The sequence below is a fragment of the Ammodytes marinus genome (genome assembly GCF_949987685.1).
Source record: "Ammodytes marinus genome assembly, chromosome: 22".
Lineage (NCBI taxonomy): Eukaryota > Metazoa > Chordata > Actinopteri > Uranoscopiformes > Ammodytidae > Ammodytes > Ammodytes marinus.
Window position 1 is genome coordinate 12,595,392 of NC_137226.1, and position 15,120 is coordinate 12,610,511.

The 15,120-nt window shown below is 45.4% G+C and overlaps 1 protein-coding gene across 2 annotated transcripts in view; it reads right to left on the minus strand.

Moving 5' to 3' along the window:
* foxp2 (forkhead box P2) overlaps window positions 1–15,120 on the minus strand; it is a 101,786-nt gene that overhangs the window by 18,517 nt on the left and 68,149 nt on the right. For both annotated transcript variants that reach the window (XM_080051057.1, XM_080051058.1), the window contains 5 exons: window positions 13,011–13,148; window positions 11,088–11,174; window positions 8,988–9,177; window positions 7,052–7,418; window positions 5,099–5,209 (listed from right to left, as the gene is read on the minus strand). In XM_080051057.1, the coding sequence (XP_079907183.1) occupies window positions 5,099–5,209; window positions 7,052–7,418; window positions 8,988–9,177; window positions 11,088–11,174; window positions 13,011–13,148 (893 nt within the window). The remainder of the gene's footprint in view (window positions 1–5,098; window positions 5,210–7,051; window positions 7,419–8,987; window positions 9,178–11,087; window positions 11,175–13,010; window positions 13,149–15,120) is intronic.

Genomic DNA, 15,120 nt, shown 5'->3' on the forward strand with positions numbered 1-15,120 from the left:
TAACACACACACATAAACCCACACTCTCCAATCACATATTGTCTTCCACAGCACCCTCACTTCTTGTTTATCTACAAAAACAAGAACCCACTGAGGCCGGTTTCTCTCGGCCTGCCAATCAAAAGCTGAATAGGACATTAGTAATCACAATAGCTCTGTACGTTTCAATTAAACCATGAACATTTATAACCATTCCATCTCATCTTCGCTTGTACTTTTTGCACCTGTTTTCAGCTCTTATGCTCAGAAATGTTTCAATATAAATCAAGAATGAGGTAGCATTAAAAAAAAAGAAAAAAAGGAGGGGTGGTAGTGGGTGGGAGAGAGGGAGGGACGGACTGGTGGATTTCTCCAGCCCTGTGCCTAATTGCTGTTTCAGAATGCGCATGCAAAAAAAAAAAGGGGGGCATTACATTAATCATTTAATCACGTCCCCTCGCCAGGATGAGGGAACTAATGTTGCAAATACCCTTTTCATTTCACTGCCCATAATGCTATCTTATGCACTTGATGTATGGCGTGTGTCATGAATTACAGCTGCTTCAAAAAAAAAGCAGAGAGCGGGGGCCTTGCTCGCTGTCCCTGAAGATACCTCATTACAAAAAAAAAGAAGAGAAGAGAGAGAGGGAAGGAAGGAAGGAAATCTTTATTAAATTTGCCTTTCATCGACAAGCTGCTTGTTTGTCTCGTATGTGTGTGCGATTGTGCTAAGCCCTCTCCACAGCCTTTCTAGACAGTTATTTTCCGATACACACACACACACACGCACACACACCTACCACCTCTGGCCGGTTAGCATGGGAGATTACAGGCAGATTAATACTTGCATTTATGAAATATTCAAATGGCAGCGTTGTCCTACTGTGCATTAATAATGCCACACAAAGACAAAAGGGGGGGGGGGGGGGGGGGGGAGACACAGACGGAAAACAACAATGAAAGAAGAACACCTTATTTACTGAGATGTGAGCAGAAAAAAGTGCTTTGTGTTCGTCTCCTCTGAGCTCTAGACTGTCTTCTCTAATTACATAAAAACAACTTTACTTTTATCTCTTGTTTTATATCCTGTCTGGACCCTTTTTCTTTCTTGTATGATTTCTTTATACTCACGACAACAGAAAAAAACATCATTAAACTCTAGCGCTGAAGGAAAAATAAGTATTAGAAAAAAAGAGTCAGAGTGAGTCATCTTTACCATAGCATCCAGGTGTACTCGTTTAAACCTCAAGGTGGAAGATAGATGTTTTACTGTCAGGCCTGGCTGGCTACTGTTTATGTTTACTGTTATTGGCTCCTTTTAGCGTAGCATTGAATGAAGAGGGGGATATGCAGCAAAGGTAGGGAAATCAAAGCAAATAACAACCGAATATTAGGGGGGAATGAGAGACACAGACGTTGTTTTTCAAACCCCCAAGACTAATTTTTTATTGGATGCTGCAGTTTTTCTCTCTGCTCTTAAAGCGGAGGGAACAGAAAACATCTCAAAGGTTTTCCCCCGGCAGTATGTATGAATATGTATAGGCCATCAACGTCCACTAAGGGCCCAATAATAAATCTAGTCAAGCCAGCGTATATGGATGATACACTTGTGCTAATTGTCTGTGTGTATTATCAGGGGCGACGAAAAGGCCCAGCAGAGAACAGCAAGTCCAGCCTGCTGTCTACACACACACACACACACACTGATGCAAATTAATGCACACACACAAAAACACACACGCAGAAAAAAATAGAAGCCTACTCAAAGCAATGTGTAACTACAAATGTACAGGACACCTACTGATATGCACAAACACGCATATATACACAAACATACATGTACACACACATATATGCACACAAGCTATCCCCATGGTAGTTGTGCATAAGTAATGCCCTCCGTTTTAAAGGTCTTGTCACAGTGCAGCAGACATGTGGAGGGGAGCTCAGCTATCCAGGGGCCAGAGGCCTGCCTGCCTCCGGAGTGTGAATGTGTGTGTGTGTGTGTGCGCGCGCGCGCGTGTGTGTGTACATTATATAGAGAAGAAGACACTTGGCTGCTGCCTTGTGGGTTTAATTAGCAGTGGGTTACAGACACCAGCGTTCAGGTTAGCGGCTGAGCTTGCCATTTGAACATGGAGCACTGCCTTCCTGCCAGTAATAAGGAGAGCAGAGTGGTGACAACAGAGTGGAAGAGTTAAGTGTGTGTGTGTGTGTGTGTGTGTGTGTGTGTGTGTGTGTGTGTGTGTGTGTGTGTGGGAGCAAGTGTCTGTTTGTGTGTAAAAACACTATGTTAGTGGAGGTGGGAGGATCTTGATATACAAGTGGAAAGGCCAAAGTAGGGGGGACAAGACATGTACATAATAGGACAGAAACATCAAATGCTATTATAATCTTGGTGTTTTTTGTTTTGTTTAGTTTTTTCAAAAAGGGTGAAATGCATTGGACTACACACATATTTAAGTAAGTGAGAATGAGGTTTTGTACATCTATAAATATGGCAATATTCTGCAATGTGTTTAAGCATTCATTTGTATGTTCTATTTTATCTCCCCCACAAAGATAGCTCCAGCGCGTGCTATAATAGCATTTCTCTATCTCTTTTCTCATGCAACCAACACAAATACAGAAAACACACACACACATACACACACACACACACACATAAACCACAACACCCACCCACTCCCAAGAAACCTTCCCAGCAATCTTTATTATTTCATTTTGAACTTCAGAGAGCTAATTCAGGGTGCCAGCCACCTCGCGGCTACCGTTTTCCAGGTGAGAACACTTAAAAAGCAAACTGAGGAGCTATTAAATGCTGATCTTGACAAGTTTCTTCAAGCAACAAAACAATAGATGACTAAACGTGTCACCGCTGCTGAGACAAGCTCCTGCAGCGCACCACAGCTTGCTCCCCCCTCCCCCCCTCCCCTCTCCCTCTCCCCACACACGTAACCCACACACAACTACCAACATCTAAACTGTCATCCAAATCTGACACTCGCTTTATGTAACCCCGTTTAAACTGTGCCTGTGTGTGTGTGTGTGTGTGTGTGTGTGTGTGTGTTCGTGTAGCCGACTGGCATCTCTGGAAACATAAAAGGCCTCCCTCTGACACCTACAATCACTGCTCCGAGGTACGCCACAGAGCAGCCATCTTTGTTCTGATGACGAGTCTGCCTTCTTTGTTGGTGCCTGTTTTTATGTGCTGGCTGGGTTACAGTATAGAGCCAGCCTCTGACTTGCAGGGATGTGTGTGTGTGTGTGTGTGTGTGTGTGTGTGTGTGTGTGTGTGTGTGTGTGTGTGTCTCTGAACCCAGACACTGTTCTGCTTTGTAGCAGCCAATGTTCTGGCAAACGTTCTTACAAAACCCTCTGCCAACCTGTGTTCTCCCTCCTTTTAAGTTTTTGAAATCTACCTGTTTTCTCTCTCTGTCTGTGTCTTCCTCGCTCTCGCAGTGTGTTCCTTACAACCGTGCATCCTTTTGCATTGGCTTGCCAGCTTACCAGAATCGCAGCTATGTGCTCTATACAATGTGTATCTCTGCCCTTCGCCTAAATAACCAAGCTAAGCTACTTGGACACAGTATCCTTAGAGCACACAGACTTAACATTTTTTCTTGTTTGGGTGTGAACAGGGCATACAGTGCAGATAGGCTGACTGATGTCTTCTTTAAGTAAGTCTACTGAGGTGATAGGACAAGGAGAACTGCTAATCCCATACAGGCTTGCCTCCTCACACACACATTTGTTCCCAAGCTGCAAGGCAAACTCTTCCACCTGGACTAGTGCGCATGTAGTCCAAACGCATCGCAGACAGCAAACCAGCTTTTCATAAGCACGGCTTCTAAAAACCATACTGGATGATGCCTATGGATGCTGCATTGCCTGCTAGTAATAGAACTGCTATTGACATTGACGGGTGTGTGGCACATTTTCCACAGGGGGATAAGCAAACACACTTGTCAGGCTATAGTTGTCATATATATATTCACCTCTTGATTCATTTAAACCCATCGCTGTCAATTACGGTTCCTTTGAGTGCATTGTACGCGTTGATAGAGTGTGAAAATCCAGCTTAATGTCATGTCTGGTTGTGTCTTTCAAAGAACCGGTAAACACTGTATTTATTAGAGTCATTTCATTTCACGGATACACCTTTTCGCTGTTAATTCACAAGCTTGCCGTAGAATTAGTGAAAAGCCTGACCTAAATCTTAACGCTAGCTCCCCCATGGGTGGACTACTTTTCTTGTATCAGTGCATTTTCTTTCCTCTCTTTTTTCTGCAACTTATTACAGTCACTCCTGTGGAGAAATGCATAATTTGGGAAAATACGCCGGAACAATGTCCTGATTTCAAGAGTTTATGCGAATTCGCATGGACATTTACAGCCCGTGAAAAACACTCGCCAGATCGTTATTTCACAGTTAATTACAAATCTAATTAGAATATTCAAATTAAAGCTTTCCCCTTTTCTTTTCTTCTCTGTGTGAGAGCAGGGAGCCAGGGAAAGAGTGATAGTGAGAGAGAGAGAGAGAGAGACTCTCGGTGAGTGGCAATGTGATAACCTGTAATCGGCAGTGCTGCAAACACCTTCTTCCTTTGATGTCCCCCCACTAACATCCTGGCAACAAAGCCGGCCAATTACAAATGAGCTAATTAACTAAATTGTTGATGGAGCATGAAGAGTTCATTCGCTCTGGCGCCCGCACCATGACAACAGTGAATGGGGGCCTTTGTTGTGGAGGTAAGTGTGCGGCCGTGCAAGTTGCCATTAGCTTTTTGACGCTTTTTTTCCCCTCCACAAACCTATCAGGCCCTGCCACGGCAGAAAGGAGATTTGTTATGGATCAGAGTTGGTTTGAATCCTGGGCCGCTTGCCACTGACTCCTGTCAAACTGGCTGTCTGCAAGGTCAAAATGTGCTCTTTGAAAAGGCACTGGTGCATTTATTTGTTAGGCCTTGCTGTACCCACAGAAAGGGGAGGTGCTATGGTGTAGGGGGGGGGGGGTAACTTTTGAGTGTGTCACAATAAAATATGAATATCTGGCGACAAAAAAAAACCCCACACGGTGTTAACAGGGACAGAGGTGACAAGAGCACACGGTTCTTACTTCAAAAACTGTCCGAAGTCCTCGCAGATGTTCTCGCAGCCGGGCCATTTACACACGCCGTGACCGTACAGGGGGTGGGTGTGGGTCACTCCGCTTTCTTCATGTAGTGAACTGAAGAGCAAAAAAAGGAGAGAAAGAGAGAGAGGGAGAGAGAAAAAGAAAGTAAGCAAACGAGGTAGCCAAGGTGGTTTGTGCAGTCAATTAGCAAGGAAAGGTCAAGACAGGTCAGTTCAGTTGAATTGTTCAATAGCTGAGGTTACTTAGGAGATACTGAGAGAAAGAGAAACATACTGATTTATTGACACATAGCTCACCTGTGCTGCCATGTCTATTTGTGAATTTCTATTCAAATAAATAATCTCACTATGCAACTGCATTCATTTAAGAGACCGTGTGGACTCATTTGTGACTTCATCCACGATGGAACTTTAGAGTAAGCTGTAGCTTTGTCTGCACCACCCCCATCTTGTAAAGTCATTACAGGGAGAAGAAGAGGGCTGGATGCTTTCAAGTAAACATTCAAAATTCCAGACAGCCATATCATTTTCATCAGGAGATTAATACTCTGTGTAACTTATGTTTTTTGAGGACAAGGGGAGCAGGGGTGGCTCTGGCGTTTCTCAAATGGCACCCAAATAAGTTACGACCCTGCCTTAGACAGCACATCCTATTAAAGATGACAGTTTAACCTTTAGGCTTGGCATAAGCATGTGAGTGTGTGTGTGTGTGTGTGTGTGGGAAATTGTGAATGAGAATCTGTTGCGGAAATTGCATGTGTGCGCTTGGCAGCTTATGCATGTGAATGTTTGTGTGTGGTCGATGGCTGTGTGCATGAATATACTGTATATATGTGTGTGTGTGTGTGTGTGTGTGTGTGTTGTTGTGTTCTGGCAGAGCTCACACTGTGTTTTACAGAGGGGGCTTTCCCCACATCGATCGGTGGCATGTGAGTAAGCAGCGCTCCTGACAATACTCCTTGTTCGATCATTATGAGACATCACACACCCCTCGGGACACAGGCAGATAAAAAGTCTGTTTTTTCTTCTCACCCTCTTTCACTCCTTCGCCTCTCGTTCCCTCCATACCTCTCTCTCTCTCTCTCTGTCTTCTAAAGGTATCTTTTTCAAGCCTCCTTTTAGTGGGACTGGAGAGATAGCATCTACTTTAAACCAATTACACAGCACTTCCAACCTCCAGTGTGAGTCTCTACCAAGCATCCACACACATACACATACACACACACACATCGCTTCCCTAAGTCCTTATTATAATATCGCCCAAGAAAAGCCTTTGAATAATGCATGGGCCAGATAGGCAGATATATGTGAACAGTCAGTGTTTTGGGTGCGGGGGTGCATTTATAAAAGACGCCATCACAAGGATAAACATCCTGGAAACGCCACTCAAGGCATCACGTATTCTGTTTACATGACAAGCAAGCAAGGAAGGTAATTTTCAAAAGAGAGAGAGAAAAAAAAGAGAAAAAAGCACTAAATACTTAATGTACAAGGAGGTTACCTTGTCTCGCCTGCCAGAGAGGCTTGTTGTGAGTGCGCCTGCCTTGCCTTGCCTTGCCTTGCATGGCTTCCGCTTTTGATATCTGGTGTGCAAGCTAAGTGCGTTCAATGGCAAACGTAGTCCCCGGGGAGAACAAGGCTCTTGTTTTGTTTTTTTATATGTATATTACCAAGACACTAATAAACTATTGAACAAATAAACAAAACATCCATGTTTTCTCTGTTGTAACAATGCTGTTCTTTTTAAACGAGGACAAACACTCTGGATGGGGAGCGCAGAGTTCTGATGTGTGTTCCTGAACGTTGAATCACGGAATAAAAAACAACAACAAGGGGGTTTTGCTACCGAACATTTCTCTGTTTTTTTCCCATATGTGCTGTATAATTTGTTTTGAACAGGTGGGTGGATGACATTTTCAATCGTTTTTTTTTGTACCTCTCTCGCTCCCTTTCCCGTTCCCTTTCGCGCTCTCTTCTGTGGTTGAGGGCGGGGGACTGTCCGTTGGCGATGGAGTGGTGAGAGAGGGGCGGCGAAGCTTTGGCGGGATTGGAGGAGGAGGAGGTAGTTGAACTGGAGTTGTTGTTAGTGGAGAGGTCTAAACCGCCGCCTCCGCCATTGTTGTTGTGGTTGTTGTTGTGGCCATGGCCGTTGCCGTGGTTTCCGCTGCTGCTGCTGTTGTTGTTGCTGCTGCTGATGTGTTTGATGCCGTTGTCTTCCATACCGTGACCTCCACCGCCGCCACCACCACCACCGCTAGTCACATCCTTCCACAACTGTTGGAGCTCTGCAGGGCTCAGTCCAGCTAGGGAAGTCAAGAGAGAGAGGCAGGAGAGTAAGTTTGCTGTTACATGTAATTTATGATAATCGGAGGAAAAATTAGACTGTTTCAGAAGTATTTAAAAGTTCCAAATAGCTACTTTAAATATACAGTAAATTACATGAAATGTGACTGTTCAACTAAATGCAAACCCTGAAAAAAACTCTAAAAACTTTACTCCATAGCAGGAAAAGTAGTATACAACTGCATGACCCAAGGCCTTGCCCTCAGTGAGTGACTATCATCCTATGCTGCTTCGTTGCGTGCGAGCTTGGACTCAAAAGTATATACTCATCGATAAACTCAAGTGTGTGTTCTGTTCTCCCTCCTCTCTGCCTAGTTACTGGTTTTAACATGGAAACAGATCGTCCTCAGTCTCCAAGGTGTGTGTGTTTTCAATGAGGGAGACCTATGAAACATTGATCACAGTGAATATCTGCGCGATAAACAAGCCGTTCTGTTTTCCAGCAGCTTTGGCAAATAATTGGGGAATATTCCACTCCTTTTGATTTCTTTCTTGCATCTTCCCCTGCCTGTTGTTTTTTTCTTCTCTGTTGTCTCCGCCATTTTGCCGGTAAACAACAACACATAGGTGTTTACTTGGCTCGAGAGAGGAAAATGGAGCCTTCTCTTTATGCGTCTGTCCTTTTTATATTCTTTGTTTTCTCCTCTCCCTGGCTCTAGGCAAAGGCAGTAAACAACAACAACAATAATAATAACAACCGGATGGGGAACGGTGGGGGAATAGAAGAGGAGATGGAGAAAACAACAAACACAAATGTACAGAGCAGAGCAGAGGGAGAGAAAGACAAACGAGAGCCACAATCAGAAGAGAAAGAGAAAGGAAGATGGGAAGGCTAAACAAAAACGATCATGTGGAGAGTTAGGGTAAAGTGGATGGCGGAAGAGCATACCAATGAGGGCAAAAGCAAACAGACAGACATACTTAGAGATAATGTGGGTGGGTGTGGGGACACAGGTGCATACCAATGAGACAAACAAAGTGAGGCAGGATGGAAAGACAGAAGAGCAATAGGACGGACAGAGATGTAAGATGGAAATCTGACAGTGACAGAAGCAGACACTTAAAGGTGCAGTCAGCGATTCTGGAGAATGCTTGTTGTAGTCAAACAATTTGTTGGTCAAAATCAGTGAATATCTCGGCACAATCCGCTACCTGTACTGTGTGCGCTGAATTCCCCCCCCCCCACCCCCCCAGTGTTAATACAAAGCCTAGGCTATGTAAACGAGCATGTTAGCATGCTAGCTACGGTGGGTCACCTTTGTTTACATATCCGTTTCCAGAGCCTTTGCTGTGTATTAACACTGGACAGTACACACAGACACGTAGCAGGTCGGGAGGGAGATAGCCACCGATTTTGACTGAAAACATTGATTTTAAACCACAATCATTCTCCAGAATCACTAGCTCCACATTTTATCAGCTGCAGACAATACAAGACGAGGAAGCATTCAACCACCACTTGGGTTATAGTCGAGATTAACAAAAAGTATAAAAAAGTGTCTTCTCTTTGTCCATACCTTGGCGCTTACCTGGCGGTGGTTGCATGGTCTGTCCGGGCAGCGCGGCCTGTCCGGGGGCGGGCCCTGGCAGAGACAACAGGCCCTGCCGCTGCATGTTGAGCAGGTGCTGCTGCTGCTGCAGCTGCTGCATCTGCAGGAGCTGCTGCTGGAAGACCAGCTGCTGGGCCGCCAACTGCTGCTGCTGCTGCTGCTGCTGTTGCTATAGAGAAGAGAGCGGAGGAGAGGAAGGGAAGGGAGGGAAAATTACAGAGAAATTAACTACTGAAAGAGAGGGAGAGGAGAGACGTGAGCAGTGTGTGTGTGTGTGTGTGTGCGTGTGTGTGTGTGGAGAGTCTACATTCACTTGCCTGTGCTGTGACCTTAGCGCTACCTCTCTGTGCCTGTTTTTATGTCTCCATGCACTCTCTCCCGCTCTGTCTGAGCTCACTTAATATCTCCCTCCTGTTTTTGTTTTTTGGGCTGTACCACAATGCTGTTGCCTTCCCCTCTCTTTTGTGTATGTGTGTTCATGTCTGTGAGAGCATAAACACACACACACACACGGGCAAACACACACACACACACACACGAGCAGACACAAAGCTTTTGCCGATACACCAGCTCTCAAGCCTGTCAGTGTATGTGCCTTGTGATTGTGTATGATACTAAGCCTTCTGGTATAATCCCCCCACAACCCCCTCTGATAGTTAATTGTCTCGCCTTCACTGATGGTCTGTTACAGCTTATGTGGCCAGAGGGAGCCCGGGTGGAATGAGATATTTACAGCGTCACGTGCGTTTTGTGAATGCGTAGACACAAGCGCAAACACACACACACACCCCCCCCCCCCTTCCCCCCCGATCTCCTCGCTGCCTGACTGAGTTGTTTATCGCTGGGCCAGAGGGGCGATTGCATAAGCCCAGTGCAAAACAACAACAATAACAACAACAAAATAACATCAGGCTCAGTCACCGTGGAAAAAAAAAGCCAGGAGAGGGAGGGAAGTTTGGGGAGAGACAAATACAGCTTGGAATCTGAGCTGTAGAACACTGACATTTCATAAACGCCTACATGTGACTAGATGTGATCCAATATATCCAGTCTTTCTATCTGCAGTGTCAAAAGAGGGGATTCATAAATGTAATGTTCTAACTGTTATTTTCAATGTTTTCCAGCTCTACATATGAATGTGTGTGTGCAAGCAGCATGAAATGCTCATGTGTGTCTCTATGTTTGTATCATGCTGGATGGATGGGGCGTGGGGGGTGAAACTTGTGATGCACTCACTGGAAAACAGGCTGCATAATGGAGTGATGGAGGGAGGCGGTTTTGCCCCCTCCACCACCCCACACCCCTCCTGCCTCAAGAGAAATAAGGTAGCAATTTCTATTCCATATTTGATGGCGGAGGCCCCCCCTGAAAAACTCTATTCAGAAATCCAAACAGAAACAAAGCCGCCGGGAGGTCAGTGGCGGCTTCCTGTTTGGGGCAGCATAATGGGCTGCTTGAGGAGACACTGAGATGCAACGCACAGAGAGAGAGAGAGAGAGAGAGAGAGAGAGAGAGATAAAAAGGAAAGATGAGGGAGTGTGTGTGTGTGTGTTTACGCTCTACCTTTTTTTCTGATCAATTTAAACTGCTTCCACACGAACAGTGTTGACTGGATGTGGCCCTGGACTGCGTATCAGGGTTCAACACTGTGTCACACTCCAAAGACAACCAGACAGAACCAAGTCTTGTTGACGCTGGGTATCGCCTGTCAATGTGATTTATGAGCGCCGCACACGCACTGTAACTTTAGCAGCGGTGCTTGTGTTTGTGTGTTTGTACGCGCTGCAGAAACCGTTCATTATCTAGTCGGACCTAGGACCCCTTTGTCTATGGTCTACTTTCTATAAAATCAGTGAGATTGGGTGAGTATGCATATTGTGTGTGTGAACATCAATCAAGTCAATGCAGTGGTCTCCATCACACGAATGGTCGCAAAAGTAGAGTTTGTGGTATTGTATGTATTTGGGGTTCCGCCTAATCACTAATAAATTAAACAGCCAGGCTCCTTGATAATGTGAAAGATTGACTGTGTAACAAGGTATTATAAGTGTGAGTGTGTGCCTATGTGGGGACACTTACCTCTTTAGCCTGCTTTGGGTGTTGCTGCTGAAGGAGCTGCAGATGAAGCTGCTCCTGTTGTTTCTTATAAAACTCCTGCAGGTGTTGCTGTACACACACACACACACACACACACACACACACACACACACACACACACACACACACACACACACACACACACACACACACACACACACACACACACACACACACACACACACACACACACACACACACACACACACACACACACACACACACACACACACGGGTAAAGAGGAGGCAGATGATAAAGGTTAGTCAATACATGTTTGTCTAGGGACGCATCTCTACAATCATAGGTAATTAAGCAAGGTTGCTCAAATATCTATTTAATTTCAGTTATGCACTTTGACTCCATGTCATTTGGGGAATAATTTACTTAAATAGATTTTCTTGCAAAACACCCCCCCCCCCCCCCCCCCCCCACTGAAAGTAGATCCTTTACAATTAACAAGACTTGCCTGCACTTCACATGTTGGTTATAAAAGAAACTGTTGCACATTATAAATACAATTTCCCTACTGCTTTTTGGCATTTGTATCCCAGCTGTCTGTCACAGTCCTTTCCCCATATGGACTTTTAATAGTCGCACAGTTCAGTACGGGGCAACAATTCATCATATTAACTAGGCATTTGGCAGCCAGAGTGCCCTGGCTTCCCTCGGAGTGGGCTGAAATAAACAGAATGAACCCTCTCAGGAACAGGTTCGCTACAGTGAGCCGAGTCCTTTAACACACATACTGTGACAGCTTTTCGAGACGATGATTTTTCAGTTTTATTTTAAGTGTAATCTTCGGATTGGCTTTTTGGCCTGGATGAGAGGGTCTGTGTGAGGCCGGCCCGAGGAACACATGGTCCAGTCCTCTGCTAACTGCCAGGGAAATATCCACATGATTTCACAGACACTAGTATTCAAAATTAATGGGAGCCCTTAAAGCAATTGCAAAAAGGGGTTTTGTAACTCTCAGTGTAGTCACTTAATCATAACATAAATCAACAATGGAACTTCAGTGGAAGAAAGACAGCGCAAAGGCACTCCATTGTACTGAAAGCAAATCTAGAGTCGGGGGCGCTTTTAATGAAGAGGAAGAATGACTGACACTCTTAATTAAACAATTCTCTTTCCCTTAATCAAATCTATGAATGAGAAATGCATTTCAACTCTTGACACGAGTATCTCTGTGCCGAGTGTGCATGCGCTTTCTCGAGCTGATTCCAAATATTGCATCATCCGTCACCCATCAGTCAGCTGCATGGGGTTCAGCCCCAACAGTGCCCTACTCTCTCAGTCCCCGATGGATGCTTGTCAGGGAATTGAGCCAGCGACACAGTGGAGGCGGTTAATTGGAGGTGACATGAACAAGTACGTCAATTTCAGATTCCTCTTGGTAAGCGTGTCAAGGACACAGGGCTGCGGTGAGTCGGCAGGAGCGTGACTGGTGGCTGCCATACACGGGAGCACAGGAGTGACTCAGGGTTGTGTGAGAGGTTATACCTGTTATACGTACATACGTGACATGTATGCATCTAGAGCATACCTTCCTTCTGCTGATGTGGCAAATGTAGGTCTTCTCGTGGCTAAATGTTTGTCTAATCCATGTGTAGTCACCTTGGCAAGAGTCTTGTGTTTAGAAAAAAAAGGTAAGGTGTTTTTTTTCCCCCCTGCTGCTACGATGTAACGCTAGTGCAGTTCAACAGCTTATAGACTGTATATACTCTACCCGCGGCTATCGCTGTCCGACATAAACCCGCCTACCAAGTAAGGATGCTATCTGCAGTGGAAACGCAAGCCAGATCAAGGGTTACAGTGCCCTGCCAAACCGTGCCGAACCGAACTGCTCAGTGGAAACAAGGACATTCGGGGTCGCTACTGGTTTTTCAGTGTGAGTCTGTGCTTACCTGCTGCAGCATGACGGCCTGCTGCTGCTGGAGCAGGGCCTGGAGCTGCTGGGGGGAGAGCACCTGCTGCTGGAGGATCTGCTGCATCTGTTGCGGCGTGATCACCTGGGGACTCATCATGGCCACTGACACTGGAACCTAGGGGACAGAATGACAAGAGATGCTGGTAAAGAACAGGCATTTATGGGGGGGGGGGGGTGACGTACAGCGTTGGAGTGGAGGGTAAACAATGTGGAATGGAGAGAGCAAGAGAGGGAGAAAGTTGGAGGAAGAGAGGTCGTTAAGAGACGTGCCGTGCGCAAAGGCCTACTGGCATGGATCTACTGGGAGTGAGGTAATTGGTGACTGAGAGGTATATGGGGAGAGCGAGCGGGGGCCCCGTGACGCGTGGCAGCCTAGAGGAGATTGCTGAAGGACAGATGGGTGTTGTGCCTTTGTGTTGCTGCTTTTGCTGCTCATCTTATTTTGCCTCCGACCCCCGCTGGGAAAAAAGTAGAAGATTTAAAATAGACCTTAATTAGCAGGACCCCTGAACTTCCCCCCAACACACTTAAGCGTATCAGTGCTGCTGTTTTGAAGCAGCGTGAAAATGCACTTCTCTAAAAAGTTGATTGGAAAGTAGACTGATGATGAAGCGGACACAGCAGCATGAGGTGTTGTCGGGCCGTGGCTGGAAGGTCGGCGGTTCACCCGGACTATGTATTTATTTTATTTACCAAGTGCCTCCTGCATTGAAGACGTTCTCCACTTTTCAGCCAAAAGCACAACTGTCTCTATCTCTCGACTGATATATTAATTGTCATTTTAAAAAGGTGATAATCATTTAGATATCGAGCTGTCAAACTGCAACAGAACACAAAACAAAAAGATTCATATCATGTATTTCTGCTGTATACTTCCTAGCGACTTCTGGCTTTGAGTCATATCATATAATGGGAATTTCAGCTAATTGTGGCCAGTTAAAAAAACTTTTTACAGAAAAAGGTATATACCGTTGAAAGATAAAAGCACTATGAGGGAATCAATTTAGTATATGGTGCACAATGGGTGACCATTTGATTCTCCGTGACGGAAAAAAGACTAATGCGCACACATACATACACTGACTGCCTTGACTGATTGAAGTGACTCAAATCACCGCTTCCTTCCCTATGACCTTTAAGAAATATAATGAAATCAGCTTAGACACAAAGAAGTTTGATCTTTCAATAACACAACCATGTATTGATAGTTTGGGCCTGGACGCTGCATCTTGTCAACACAGATAATAGTAGCATCAAGCTTGCCTGTCAGTTAAGACAATTAAAATATCAACATGTAGTTACACCTTCACGGACGCTAATTACGATAGTGTTTGTGGCAATGGAGCCGCCATGACAGCCTAGCTAGCCTATATGGCGTGTCAAGGGGCCAATAAGACATCCCTGTCCTCATCGCCGGCTAATCAAGCTGCCTTGATTACTTTCCATGCATGTCCCTCCTCCCTCCCACTCTCTCTGCCTCTCTCTCTGTCAGGCCTTGACACGTCCTTGTTTAGCTCTCCCCCCTCCCCCCAGGTTCTCCCCCCTCTTTGATTAGCCGAGACATTTGCATGGTCACTACACATTTTTCATTTTAGAAGTCATTATGCATTAGTGGCTCCTGATCGCCCGCCTTGACTAATCCTGATGAACTGAAAATCACAGCTGAAGGTCAACTTGCAGCCCCGGCCCCGCTGCACATTCATATTCATATTCAAACAAATCCTGCCTCTATTGTTCATTAGGGTCTTAGAGAGAGAGAGAGAGAAGGGACTCCATCTAAGGTGGAGGAGGAGGAGGAGGAGGAGGATGTTGTGGTGGTACATCTCTTTTCTTCTGCTCTGGACTGCTCCACGCAGGAGGGACAAAAAAAGAAATTGCATTCACAATAAGCGTGGCTGCCCGAACAAAAGCCGTCAAAAGTTGCAAATTAAACAGTCCAATGTGTAATTATGCAAATGCTCTGCTTACACGTTCAATGTTATTAACCCTTAAAGGTACATTTGCTAGGTAAGTAATTACCCCCTGGCAGTCACTCGCGGGTTTTGTGTTGGATGCCTTGACAATGGGACGAGTGCAGCTGAGAAACA